General features: G+C 35.4%; 1 protein-coding gene across 1 annotated transcript in view; it reads left to right on the forward strand.

Moving 5' to 3' along the window:
* LRP1B (LDL receptor related protein 1B) overlaps positions 1 to 15,368 on the forward strand; it is a 1,943,003-nt gene that overhangs the window by 687,466 nt on the left and 1,240,169 nt on the right. Inside the window, exon 3 of the mRNA XM_055124030.1 lies at positions 11,816 to 11,953. Coding sequence (XP_054980005.1) covers positions 11,816 to 11,953 — 138 coding nt within the window. The remainder of the gene's footprint in view (positions 1 to 11,815; positions 11,954 to 15,368) is intronic.

Consider the following 15,368-nt stretch of genomic DNA (forward strand, 5'->3'; position numbering starts at 1 on the left):
TTTTCTTTCTTTCTATTTTTTTTAATTAATCAATGATTGTTAAACTGCTTTTCATTCATTTAGTTTAACTGGAGACGTGCCTCTAGACTTTTACTATCTTAGCCCATAGTGGAAGACACTAGAAATATAATTCTATTCCTCTATAGATTTCTCATACAGAAATTCTTTTTTTTCTTAGCATAAAGAAATTCTTAAATGTGACAATTGTGATGCATCTGTGTGCAGAGACCTTGACTGATATGAATCTCTAACACATTTGTTGAAAAAAGGATTGAATGGCTCTGTCTCTGGTGTTCTGTCATGTAGAAAAACCAGTTGGCTGCTCCCACTCATTGTCCCTTCATTGCAGTGAGACCGCTATACTCTGAGAAGTGTTTCAGACTATTGGATTTTAGCTTGTCTTTTTCTGTCAACCATCAGTCTTTCAACGTGCTTCCTACCAGGGAGTCTTCTCTGCTCCAAATTGGGCAGGCTTCCCACACTGCCCTCAACTCAGAGCTGCAATCAGGAGCTGTCACTGGGTTACAAGAGGTAAAGTAACTGAAGGGAGCAGAGGAAAAGGCACTAACTTTAGTGATAAAGCACTTTTTTTCGCTTCTGTATTTTTGAAGAAATATACTCCCGAGTGGAACATTTTATTTTATGCTTCCTTAGTTATTTTATCTGCAAATTGGGTAAATTTCTTCCTCACAGAGCAATTTTAAGAGATGACTTGAGCATTTGTTTTTCTTGTCTTTTCTTTTTTTTTTTGAAGAATCAGTAGAATTCAGCAAATTGGAGATAGAAGAGCATCTTCTTTCTGGTTCATTGATTAAAGACATACTCATTCATTTAAAAAGAGAGTTGAGAACCAATTTCTCTAATCAGCAAAACTGCTACCAAGAAGTTTATATAAGGTCAATCAGAGAAGTGGTCTCTTTCTAGTCATTTCCACAGAAAACCTGAAATTACAGTCTTTTGAATAAATCCATTCTTTTCTATGAGAAAAAATTCAAATACAAGTGAATTTTCCTGTGAGAAATAGTATTTAGTTTGGCCAAATTAGTAAAAACAGGACTCAGAGATTTAAAAGATAATGTGCATATAAGATATATATTAGGTAAGCTTGAGGCTGGGGAAAATAAATGTATAGACATTGTGACCATGTAATAATGTAAGCTAGTTAATAAATGCATGGAGATGTGGTAACACTTAACATACCCAACAAAACACATTTTTTAAGCCATCCATGCTGAGTTTCTTCCATTAAAACCAAGTTTCATGTATATAAATTCTGAAATAATAATCATTCATTTTTGTTTTTTATTTTTGTCTTTCTGGTAGGTACAAATCAAGATAATCAGTTACAGGATCAAGTTCTTCTAAGGCTATAATTAGTAACAACAATACTTGGTTATGCAATTTTGTAGCTTTATGCAATTCACTTGCCAATTTTATGTTCTAAATGCTAAACGTGTTCTAAATGTGTACAGTTTCAGAGCTAGAGAAACCCTACACAGTGCCGATATTTGTTGGGTGCAGGTGCGGACAGTCAATTAAACCAATAAAAATTGCTAGATATATTTATAAAGTTAGCAGAAACACATACAGAAGAAAGTGAGGGAGTGAGAAACGGGGTGGACAGAGAAACACAGAACTCTCTGTTTCAGTGCAACAACACTTCTGGATGTGACCCAGAATGTATTTGCTAAAAGATTCTTACTACTCATCCATTTAGTCATACTTATAATAGTGCATTCAAAGGTGAATTTGGTGATAGCAGAATTGCTTTCGTAAACAAACCCTTTCTTAAGTGATGAGAAATGTTTTTTATATATTATATTAATAAATAAAGTGCTGTATGCCAGATGCAAGGAATTAGCCTACACTGAGATTTCTGATGAGTAAGGAAAAAAAATTTAAAAAGGATTTTCAAAGCTCAAACAAGTTATTAAAGCTGAAAAGTCTCCTTCTCCAGGGCCTTTAAAAGTAGGCCATATGGCAGAGATGACTTAAGGGTAGTGCAGCTGGATAAAATTCATCACCTGAAACTGTCTTTAGTTTTTCAATCTTTGCAACATTTTTTTGAAATTTGCAAACACATAAGTCTTTGCTAAAACTTATTTTCACAAAAATTAGTTTGAATAAATTACTCTTAGATTGAGTGAATGGCATCTTTACTAGTTTTTCTGATATTCTTGCATCCTCAAATGTAATCATGCAGATTAGTAAATAATGTAAAATTTTATTTTGATGCCCGAATCAGTAAATATGGTTCTACTTTTATTTTAAATGCTATATTTTAAAATACATTTTATCTTTAAAATCTCAATTTATCAACATATGCAACTGACATGCTGTCAGAGATCAAATTTATCAGAAACGCCTCTGCCTTGCACACAGCTGACCCCAATTCTATCTCGGCATCCCTTGTGGTACCCTGAGATCCTCCAGAATTCCAGAGCGCAGAGATGGGGGGAATCCTTGAGCATTGCCACAAGTGACCCTAAACAAATAAAGTTAAATTGATAGGGCCTGAGAGATAATACAGTGATTAAGGCACTTGCCTTGCTTGTGGCAAGCCCTGATTCAATTCCTACCACCATATAAAACCCACCATATGCAACCAAGAGTAATGCTGGACAAAACCTGGAGAACTACTGAGTATGGCACAAAACAAAACAAAACAAAACAAAACAAAACAAAACAAAACAAAAAATAGGGTTTGGAGCAATAGTAGAATGGGTAGGGCATTTGCCTTGCACATGCCAACCCTGGCTCTATCCCTGGCATAGCAGTTCCCCAAGCACTTCCAGGAGTGATCCCTGAGTGCAGAGTCAGGAATAACACCTTAGCATAACTGGATATGACACAAAAGACAAAAAAATTAAAAATAAAAAGCAATATGAGCTACACAATGTTTTACGAGTTTAGAGAATGAAATAGAATAAATGATATTGACAGAAAAGCTTCCATTTGTACAGCATTCCCCCAAATATTACTATATTCATTCATTAAGACACTTGTGTGAGCCAGGTATCATTATTTCTCAATTGTAAAATAGTCTCTTTGCCAAATATAGGCAACTATTGAATTTTTTTTAAGGAACTTGTACAAAAATATATTTTATTTCTTCACTTACTCCTGACTTGAATTTAAAGTTTTTTTTTTGTTTTTAACTATAATTTATTTATTTATTTTTTAAAATAAATTATTTATTTTTAGTTAGTGAATCAATGTGAGGGTACAGTTTCAGTTTTATACATTTTTGTGCCTGTGTTTCCCCCATACAAAGTTCAAGAACCCATCCCTTCACCAGTGGCCATTCTGTACCACCAGTAAACCCAGCATCTCTCCCGCTCTCGCCAGTCCCGTCTCCCCCCACCCCACACTGCCACTGTGGCAGGGTATTCCCTTTTGATCTCTCTCTCTGATTAGGTGTTGTGGTTTGCAATAAAGGTGTTCAGTGGCCATTGTGTTCAGTCTCTAGTCTATATTCGGAACGCATCACCCTGCCCCCGCATGACCTCCGACCACATTTTACTTGGTGTTCCCTTCTCTGAGTTGCCCAGAATGAGAGACCAGCCTCCAAGCCATGGGGACAACCTCCTGGTACTTATTTCTACTAATCTTGGGTGTTAGTCTCCTAGTCTATTATTCTAAATTCCACAGATGAGTGCAATCTTTCTATGTCTGTCTCTCTCTTTCTGACTCATTTCACTTAGCATGATACTTTCCATGCTGATCCACTTATATGCAAACGTCATGACCTCATTTTTTCTAACAGCTGCGTAGTATTCCATTGTATAGATGTACCAGAGGCTAGCACACATCCAAAAGAACAAAAGCAACCGCTGTTGGAGAGGATGTGGGGAGAAAGGGACTCTTCTTCACTGCTGGTGGGAATGCCGACTAGTTAAGCCCTTTTGGAAAACAATATGGACGGTTCTCAAAAAACTAGAGGTTGAGCTCCCATTTGACCAAGCAATACCACTGCTGGGAATATATCCCAGAGTAGCAAAAAAGTATAGTCGAAATGACATCTGCACTTATATGTTCATCGCAGCACTGTTTACAATAGCCAGAATCTGGAAAAAACCCGAGTGCCCTAGAACAGATGACTGGTTGATGAATTTTTTATAGTACCTTAAACTCAAGAGTTTATTTTCTAACATTAATAATCTCTCCACTGTTTCATGTTGTTTTCACAATGTCAACTTATAGGCCAGAGTTTAGACTTAACTTTGAAGGATTTTGCTGTGGGAGAATAAATATTTACTTCCTACATACAATGAAGTTGAATGCTGAAATATCCTGAAATGGAAATCTAGGTACATTTCTACAGATTTGAATGACACTCAATTAGTACTATACTCACTGAAAATCAGTAACACTTTTGATTTCAATTAGATGATGAAAATAGGTTAGGTTTGGGGCCAGCGGTTTTTAAAGATTATGATACTAAGTGTAGACATTGAGGGAAAGTGGTAGCTAGAAAACCTGTTCTAAGAGTACTTTACCTGTGGGGGAAGTTTGTTTCTAGCACATTAGAGAAAGTTGAAGTTATCCAGGACTTAAATATACTCTCTGCACTCATTCAACAACTATCTGGACCTGTCTTACGTTAAGCAGTGTGGAGAATCTTTGTGTGTTTTCCAACCATAATCTAGGATGTGCATTTTGTGTAGTTCAAGTGTACTTTTGGAGTGGTACAACAAACACAGTGATAGGTGATTAGAATATAAAACATGTAAAATAATACTGGAAAAAATATGAGAAAAGAATTCTGATCATTTTGTTTGGAGATTGAACTCAGGGACAAATGCTTTTGAGATATGAGCTCTGCCACTGAGCTAGATTCTTGGCACAATCTCTGTAGCACTGTCATCCTGTTGTTTATTGATTTGCTTGAGTGGGCACCAGTAATGTCTCCATTGTGAGACTTGTTGTTACTGTTTTTGGCATATTGAATACGCCATAGGGAGCTTACCAGTCTCTGCCATGAGGGTGAGATACTCTCATTAGCTTTCCCGGCTCTCTGAGAGGGATGGAGGAATCAAACCTGGGTCAGTCATGTGCAAGGCAAACACCCTACCTGCTGTGCTATTGCTCCAGCCCTTTGGCATGATAAAGTTTTGAAATCACTCAGATTCCTTTGACTTTACTATAGTAGGGTCAGAGAGATCCTGGGAAAAAGAAGGTTGCATTTTTAGTAGGATTGGGTAGGAACAGAGAGTGAGGGTCCAACAGGAGAAGCCTGTATTTTCAGGACAGCTTTAGGCTTTAGAAGGGAATGCCTCTTGAAGTAAATGAGAAAAGGTGACTTTGTTTTTGAATGTAGTCTAAGAAAATTGAATTCCACTAAGGCAAGGATGCTGAACTTTTGGAAAGACAAATGGGAAATACAACCAAGTGGCAAATCTTGATTTGGAAACAAAGCTTAAAGAGTGGAGTATGTTAGAATAAAATGGATAAAATATTAATATATCCTAAATTAAAAATACCTTTTCCCCTTATTATATTTTGGGGAATATATATTATATATATTATATATTATATATATATAAAATATATATTATTATATTTTCCCCTCAAAAATCAGTTTTTCTTTTCTTTTAATTAGCTGCTCTGTTTGAAATTCTGCTATTCCATTAAGGTCATTTAAAATTAGATTGGAATATGGGGACTGTTTTCTGAGTGTGCATTACTGAAAACAAGTGATGTTCTCACTAGGCTATTATAAATGTGATATTTTTTGAAGTATTTTGTACTATTTTGAAATACGTCACATGCTCCCTTATCATCCCAGCCCTCTGAATCTCATGAGTCAGCAACTAAAGAAGTGGTTTCAAAGATAATGTCAGAGAGCATCTGACCCTGTTCTTTGCTGTGTCCATACTATGATTCCTGGATTTTTTAAATGATTAAATGGCTTTCTGAGATGGATCTTTTAATGTCACATTGACATTCTCAGAAATCTATTCCTCATTATGACACATATCTCTTTGTCACACAGGTAGATATGTAAGATCGAGTGATCAAATTGACTATTTCGTCTTTTTTACAAGATGGACTAAAGAAATTCAGTGCGATATACTTACTTCTACTGTAAAAGTGATTATGGGAGAATAAAAATGGATTATTACCCTCAAACTCAGAAACAGTACACTGTAGGCCTGTTTTACCTAGTGTCTGGGATCATTTCAATAGAAATATTCTGCCTTTATCTCAGTTTACAGAAAAGACAAAAGAAAGTGTTTGTTTTAGTGTGCTCTCCGATTGCTTAGGGATGGCTCCTGGCTCTGTGATCACGGGTCACAACTGGCAGTGATCAGGGCACTGTATGCAGTGCTAAGGATCAAACCAGTGTTGGCTGTTTGCACGGCAAGTGCACTGCTCACTATATTTTCTTTCAGGATTCAAAAGCACCTGTTTTGACAGACTTTTCAAATGCAACAGCACTGAGCATGGGGCATGATGTATTAATTCCACTGGTTTCTTAAAATAATTAAGGATTGAATAATTACTTTATAGAACTTAATCCTCTACAGATAGTTTCTGCCACTTACGTCAGTGTAATTGCAAATGTCCTTATCTTTTTGTGCTTTAAAATAAAACTTTTGGAAGGATTGGTTAAGTACAATGCGTGCAGCCATGGCTTTGATATTTTATAGGTTACCTAGAGATGATGAAAAATAAGATAAGAATTTATAAAAGACAGCGGAGACTAGATTGGTTAGTCTATAAAGTCCTAAATAATTTTCTCTTTTGTCCCTGAAAGTCACCAGTAGGAAGAATCTATTAGTTCTATATATTGCCTTAGAGAAATACAAACATCTTCTATCTTCACCCTCCTCCTTTTAAAAAAAAAATTCATCTGTATTTAGTAGGTAAGCCTTTCTTCTGAATGCCAGATGTGTGTTTTGCTCTTTCGATCATGTTCACCAGTTACCTGACAGTCTTAAAAATGAAAAATCATATTTTCTTTGAGCCAACTCATGTATTACTTTTTTTTAAAACTTTGACTTTTTATTAAACCACTGAGTAATTTTTAGACTGCAACTCAAAACATCTGAAATATCCAGGTTTAAGCATGGTATTTTTAGTTTAAATATAACTACCCTAAACACCACTTTTATATTTGTTTCTAAATTTTTAAGAAACAGCCCATTATTTTACCAAAGAAATACTTTGAGACTGTTGATCACTGACATTTCCAACATTACAAAATTATTATCTGTGCTCAGAGGAGACTTCCAATGATGCTTGAAACATCTTGTTTGACTAGGAACAAACCTTGGATGCAACATATGAAGCATGTATTCCTTGGAGCTATGACTATGGCTCTCAAAATGAATTTACACATTTAAAATTTTGTTTCTTTATAAATTTATTTTACTTGTACAAGTTTATTTTCTTGAAAACCTTAGTAAAAGTTTACTTTTATTGTACCTTTGTTCTGTACATATATACATGGAATATATATATATATATATATATATATACATTTATAACATTTATATATATTTTCTGATTTTCTTTTTAGAATTTTAGTTTTATTGTCTTTATATTGCTGTGTAATTTTCAACTGCCTTTATTTTTTAATGAGGAGGGTCACACCCTGCAATGCTTACAGTTACTCTTGATGTTTCACTCATAGAACATTCCTAGAGTACGCGCTTGAGGACCTTTACAGAGAGCTGGAGATCCAACCTGGGTTGGTCACATTCATGGCAAGCACTCTGACCCAGGTCCTTTCCTTTTCAATAAAACAACAATTTTATTGGTTTATCTTTGACAGTTGACAATGTTTGATTACATGGCAGAAAACAGCATAGAAATAAATCTCTACAAATTCAGATCAATAATTCTTTCTGTGAAGTTAAAAATATTTCTAATTTATGATGACAGTTTTTTGAATAATTTTGTAAATTTGCTTTGATAATTATCACATAAGAAAAAATTATTTATAAGACACAACTATTAAAATGCAAAATGAATTCTTGATTTCAGTTAGTTAGGCTTAACAATTTTCAAGAGAAATGTATTCAAATGAAGATATTTTAAAATCATAATAGTTATATTGAGTAAAATAGTCATTTACTGTTAAATTTCTACAAAATTATTATTTTGCAGTTGTATAAACTCAGAAAAACATAAAGAATCTTAATTCTTTATATGTGTGTACATATCTGTATATGTATTTCTTAATATGTGTGTACATATCTGTATATGTGTGTATATGTATATGTATTTACCTGAAAAAAATGTATGAAACATACAAGTGGTAAAACCTCAGGGATTGCTCATGCTCAACCCTAGTTTATGGAGGTTTACATTTAGGTTTTAATCCCTGGCAGCCCATATTATGCCTTCAATCTGCCAATAGTGATCTCTGAGCCAAAAGCCAAGAGTGAGTCCTGAACACTGCTAGGTGTGGCTTCCATCCTCCCACAACCAGAAAATAAAAAATAAAAAAAACCCCTCAACTATGAAAAAACACCATACGGTGTTTTTATACCCTCAGACAACACAGTGTTTAAAATTATTCATTAAAGAAATTTCTTATACCTATAATTTATTTTTATATGGCATTTCAAAACACATATCTTATTTTGGAAACTAACGATTTTTTTTTATTTTGTCATCTGGACTTTATTGATCTAATAAAATTACATTAAGAATTGAAATGAATTATACATTATTGTGCTCATGTTTCCCCCATACAAAGTTCAAGACCCCATCCCTTCACCAGTGCCCATTCTCTATCACCAGTAAACCCAGCATCTCTCCCACCCTCCCCAGACCCGTCTCCCCCCCCACCCCACACTGCCACTATGGCAGGGTATTCCCTTTTGTTCTCTCTCTCTGATTAGGTGTTGTGGTTCGCAATAAAGGTGTTGAGTGGCCATTGTGTTCAGTCTCTAGTCTACATACGACACGCATCACCCTTCCCCTGCATGACCTCCAACCACATTTTACTTGGTGTTCCCTTCTCTGAGTTGCCCAGAATGAGAGACCAGCCTCCAAGCCATGGAGTCAACCTCCTGGTACTTATTTCTACTATTCTTGTGTGTTAGTCTCCTAGTCTATTACTCTACATTCCACAGATGAGTGCAATCTTTTTATGTTTGTCTCTCTTTTTCTGACTCATTTCACTTAGCATGATACTTTCCATGCTGATCCACTTATATGCAAACTTCATGACCTCATTTTTTCTAACAGCTGCATAGTACTCCATTGTATAGATGTACCAAAGTTTCTTCAACCAGTCATCTGTCCTAGAGCACTTTTTTCCAGATTCTGGCTATTGTAAACAGTGCTGCGATGAACATATAAGTGCAGATGTCATTTCGACTATACTTTTTTGCTACTCTGGGATATATTCCCAGCAGTGGTATTGCTTGGTCAAATGGGAGCTCAACCTCTAGTTTTTTGAGAACCGTCCATATTGTTTTCCAAAAGGGCTTAACTAGTCGGCATTCCCACCAGCAGTGAAGAAGAGTCCCTTTCTCCCCACATCCTCTCCAACAGCGGTTGCTTTTGTTCTTTTGGATGTGTGCTAGTCTCTGTGGTGTGAGGTGGTATCTCATGGTTGTTTTGATCTGCATCTCCCTGATGATTAGTGATGTAGAGCACTTTTTCATGTGCCTTTTGGCCATTCGTATCTCTTCCTTAGGAAAGTTTCTGTTCATTTCTTCGCCCCATTTTTTGATGGGGTTGGATGTTTGCTTCTTGTAGAGTTCCACCAGTGCTTTATATACCATTGATATCAACTCCTTATCTGATGGGTATTGTGTAAATATCCTTTCCCATTCTGTAGATAGTCTTTGTATTCTGGTCACTGTATCTTTTGTGGTTCAGAAGCTTTTTAGTTTAATGTAGTCCCATTTATTGATCTCTGTTTCCACTTGTTTGGCCAGTTGCGTGTCATCTTTGAAGATACCTTTATCTTCAATATCGTGGAGGGTTTTGCTGACCTTGTCTTCAATATACCTTATGGTTTGTGGTCTGATGTTGAGGTCTTTATTCCATTTTGATCTGACTTTTGTGCATGGTGTCAGGTCGAGGTCTAAGCCCATTCTTTTGCATGTGGTTGTCCAGTTGTCCCAGTACCATTTGTTAAACAGGCTTTCCTTGCTCCACTTCACATCTCTTGGTCCCTTATCAAAGATTAGATAATCATACATTTGAGGTTGTGTATAGGGATATTTCACCCTCTTCCATTGGCCTTCGGCTCTGCCTTTGTTCCAGTACCATGCTGACTAACGATTTTTTTCAATTGACAAAAATGCTTGTTTTTTTATTACTTGACTGTATTCTGTAATTTTTACATCTTTCATTTCTTAGTATATTGGCCTTTTACTACTATTATTTTAATTTAGTAATTAATGGTAATGATAAAACTTAAGAAATGTTGATATCTACTTCTCTATCTTAGGCATGCAATAAAAAAATAAAAACAAGAGAGATAAGAGTTTACTAAAAGCCATGTTACCTTCTTAAACCATGATTTAATTATATTTTCCAGACAATACGCTGAAAGTTTTAATATAATCTATAACAATTTAGAGAAGTGCAGGCAAGATGTCTGCCTGAATAAATCAGCTTCTAAGGGATGGGCTGGTACCTGATCCAGAGTCTGATAACCACTACTCTGTGTTGCTTTTATACATATGATTGTGCCCCTCACAGTCTCTAGTTCCTGACCCATTAATTTAGAGAATATGAGCAAGCATACAATCTAGACTAAGGAAATCCTATTAACAAATAGGATTTGAAACAAATATATTGTTTCTAGACTAAAAAGGTTATTCCATGGGCAATGATAACTATGATTAAGTCTTACTGTAGTTCTCTATTTCAATAATAAAACTAACTCATGGTTGGAGTCAGCTTGAATCTGGGGAAATCTGAGCAAAATGATGGACAAGTTTGAGGAATTTTAGGTTGCGTATTAAAAAGAACATATGAAATATGAAAACTCTGTTTAAATGTACAATGGGCAATTATGTACAGCTTAACCGTTGTCTTGTATCATTGCCTCCCTACTGTCCAGTAAATTCTGCTGCATGCAGTATGATCACTCAGTAAAGATTGTACAAACAAAGGGATCCATGTATAAAGCAGACTATAGCTAGCTATCTGCAACATTCATATAGATATGAGTTAAACATAAAATTATTTTAGGTTGATTTAAGTTCATTCACATTTTACTAAAACTTTGTTATTAATGTTATCTGATATAATTTTATTTAGGCTCTGCCAAAAAATTGCCAATATCTATGTATTTGAGGTGAGAGTTATAAAATTCAGGCATAACCTTTACCAATTTATATAGGTATAAGTGAGTATAATTAACTGGATTTTAATTCCATGGTACCTTAAGTGATTAAACGTATTTTGTATTTATGATCTATTTTTTGAAAAATTATATTTAATTACCCAAAAACATTCACATAATCTTATAAAGATAATTACTTTGCTAAAATGATCATAGTATTACTTGATTCTTATATATCGAATCATAGGTTGTAAAATATAAACAAAACATTTGTGTCTCATAGATCAGTAAAATTAAAATATATCATAATTGATACTTAAAGTATTTTAATTGCGTCTCAATCCAGTAGAGAGACAAATATTTTATTAAAGAGGAAAAGAAGGCACTGAAGTTCATTTTGCACAAAATTTGTGCAAAACAGATCTTTAATCACAGTCTAATTTCAATGTTTCTGAGAATTAAAAATTCTTCTGCCTACCAGCTTTACTATTTCTAAAAAAGAAAAAATTATGCCACATGATTGAAATTCTCTTTTACATTTCTTTTTTTAAGGTCCCAAGGAGGTAGAAATCAAGTGCCCCTTGAATCATATCGCTTGCCTGGGAGCCAACAGATGTATCCACTTATCCCAGTTGTGCGATGGGGTGTTGGACTGCTCGGATGGGTATGATGAAGGAGTGCATTGTCGGGGTGAGTCTATTTGCAGAACAATAGAATGGAAATATTCAATTTTTCATGGTTTTAATAAATGTTTAATGGGAATCTATAACCTGTCTTTTCTCTCAATCATAACCTTATCAGTTATTAAAAAGTGTGAATTTTATTGCCAGAAACATGCAACATGCATTCCAAAGCTGCAACTCTTGTACTTTCTGTATAATACATAGGTTAATGTAGTTATAAACAAACATCTGCAACTCTTGTGCTTTCTGTGAAATATGTAGGGAAATGTAATTAGAAACAGACACACTTAGATCTTGAAGTTGATTTCTAAAGCAATCATAGGTTTCAAAAAGGATATTTTCAAATGACAGATGAGAATTATGTCACAGAAGATTATACATCGTTGTAAACTAATTTTTCTGTATCTTCCTTAAAATGTATGAAAGTACTGTGCTACCAAATATTTTATAGAGTAATTTAGTGGATTTTTCTCTTTGATGTCATTCACATAAAATATTAAAATGCCCTTATGTTTTTATTTTGAAAAACGAATATTTACATTCTACAATGATCAAGAATTTATCCAGCATTCACAATAGGAGGGGGAAATAAAAGTCTCCAAGTTGCTAATAATATCTGATGGAATGTGAGATTTTTATTTTAAATATATAAAAGTTGATAATTAAGATTATTTATATGCTGAAAGAAAATCAAAGTATAAGTCAATTGAATCACTTGTAAAATGGTGCCAGGAATGAATTTGATGAACTAGAAATCTCTAATTCAGGTACTCACAGATGAATATAATCCAATGTTTATATCCTGAGGCTAAGAAAACATTCTGCTTAATTTTGGCATCACTAATATGGTAAGCTACAGAAAGAATTATAGGAAACCAGAGAGAAATACCTCGTCTCTGCAAGGATTCACATAGACATATTATTGCCATATGGGAAAAGTTTGGAGGGCATTAAAAGTTACAATTTTACAGGAGGAGCATGTAGTGTTCCAATGTGTTTATACATTTGTTTACAAATGTGTTCAAAGTCAGTGTATTTTAAAATATTTTAATTGATATTGTGAAAGCCAAACAAAACAATCTGAAGAAATGTCAGGTCTTGCTGACTTACAGCTTTCTACATTTGGGTTGAAGTCAGTTGGAATTCAAGACCAGAAATAAACATTTATATTATAAAAGGACCATTTCTCAGAAAATAAAAAGCAAGTTCAAAGAGATGAGGGTTTTGGAAGACCGAAGTTAAAATGGGTCAATAGGTTTTTGACTTTTGACTTTTCTCTCTCTTTTTTTTTTTTTATTAGTGAATCACTGTGATATACAGTTATAGACTTATAAACATTCCTGCTTGTGTTTCAGTCATACAATGCTCAAGTACCCAACCATCCACCAGTGCCCATTCTCCACCACTGATGATCCCAGTATCCCTCCCACCGCCCACACCCCCTACCCCACCCCGCCTCTGTGGCAGGGCATTCCCTTTTGTTCTCTCTCTCCTTTTGGGTGTTGTGGTTTGCAATAGAGGTATTGAGTGGCCATCATGTTCAATCTATAGTCTACTTTCAGTGAGCATCTCCCATCCCAAGAAGTCCTCCAACCACACTTTTCTTGGTGTCCTCTTCTCCATCTGCGCTGCCTATCCCCTCAGCATGTGAGGCTGGCTTCCAAGTCATGGAGAAAACCTCCTGGTACTTATCTCTACTATTCTTGGGTGCTAGTCTCCCATTCTGTTACTTTATATTCCACAGACGAATGCTATCTTTCTATGTCTGTCTCTCTCTTTTCACTCATTTCATTTAGCATAATACTTTCCTTGTTGATCCACTTATGTGCAAAGGTTATGACTTCATCTTTTCTTACAGCTGTATAGTATTCCATTGTGTAGATGTAGCAAAATTTCTTTAACCAGTCATCTGTTCTTGGGCACTCGGGTTTTTTTTTTCCATATTCTGGCTAATGTAAACAGTGATGCAATGAACATTCCAGTGCAGATGTCATTTCGACTATACTTTTTTTGCCTGTCTGGGATATATTTCGAGGAGTGGTATTGTTCGGTCAAATGGGAGCTCTATTTATAGTTTTGTGAGAAGTGTCCATGTTGTTTTCCAAAAGGGCTGAACTAGTTGGCATTCCCACCAGCAGTGAAGGAGAGTCCCTTTCTCCCTAAATCCATGCCAACAGCGGTTGCCTTTGTTCTTTTGGATGTGCTCCAGTCTCTGTGGTGTGAGATGACATCTCATAGTTGTTTTGATCTGCATCTCTCTAATGATTAGTGATAAAAAGCATTTTTTCATGTGCCTTTTTGCCATTCACATTTCTTTTTTGAGAAAGTTTTTGTTCATTTCATCACTCCATTTTTTAATGATCCCAACCAGTGCCTTTTATATCCTTGATATCAACCCCTTATCAGGTGGGGATTGTATCAATAGACTTTCCAATTCTGTAGATTGTCTTTGTATTCTGGTCACTGTATTTTTTGTGGTGCAAAAGCTTCTTAGTTTAATATACTCCCATTTGTTTATCTCTGTCCACTTGGTTGGTCAGTGGCATGTCATCTCATGTCATCTTCGAAGATACCTTTAGCTTCAATGTCGTGAAGAGTTTTGCAGACTTTGTCTTTGGTGTACTTTATGGATTGTGGCCTGATGTTGAGGTCTTTAATCCATTTTGACCCGACATTTTTGCATGGTGTTAGGTCAAGGTCAAAGTCCATTCTTTTGCATGTGGTTGTCCAGTTGTGCCAGCACCATTTGTTAAAGAGGCTTTCCTTGCTCCACTTCACATTTCTTGCTCCCTTACGAAAGATTAGATGTTCAAAAAATTGCTGTGGTTTGTAGGGATATTCTACCCTGTTCCATTGGTCTGCGGCTCTGCCTTTGTTCCCATACTGTGCCATTTTAATTATTACCGCTTTTTAGTAGAGTTTGAGGTTGAGGAGGGTGATGCCTCCTCTCGTCTTTTCCCCAAGAATTGCTTCAGCTATTCGTGAGCATTTGTTGTTTCATATGAATTTCAGGAATGCTTGAACCATTTCTTTGATGAATTTCATGGGTATCTATGATTTATAGGGATCACAATGAATCTGTATGCTTTGGGGAGTATTGCCATTTTGACAATGTTAATTCTTCCTATCTATGAGCAGGGGATATCTTTCCATTTCTTCATGTCCTCTTTTATTTTGTGGAGTAGTGTTTTGTAATTTTCTTTGTAAAGGTCCTTTACCTCCTTAGTTTGGCTGATTCTGAGGTACTTGATTTTCTGTGGTGCGATTTTGAATGGGATTGCTTTTATCATGTCACTTTCCTCTGTCTCGTTGTATAGGAAGGCCATAGATTTTTAGGTATTGATATTATGGCCTTCCCTCTAAGATCAGAATGCCTTAGACAAGGATGCCCACTCTCACCACTTCTGTTCAATATAGTACTG

The sequence above is a fragment of the Sorex araneus genome, chromosome 1, assembly GCF_027595985.1.
Source record: "Sorex araneus isolate mSorAra2 chromosome 1, mSorAra2.pri, whole genome shotgun sequence".
Classification (NCBI taxonomy): domain Eukaryota; kingdom Metazoa; phylum Chordata; class Mammalia; order Eulipotyphla; family Soricidae; genus Sorex; species Sorex araneus.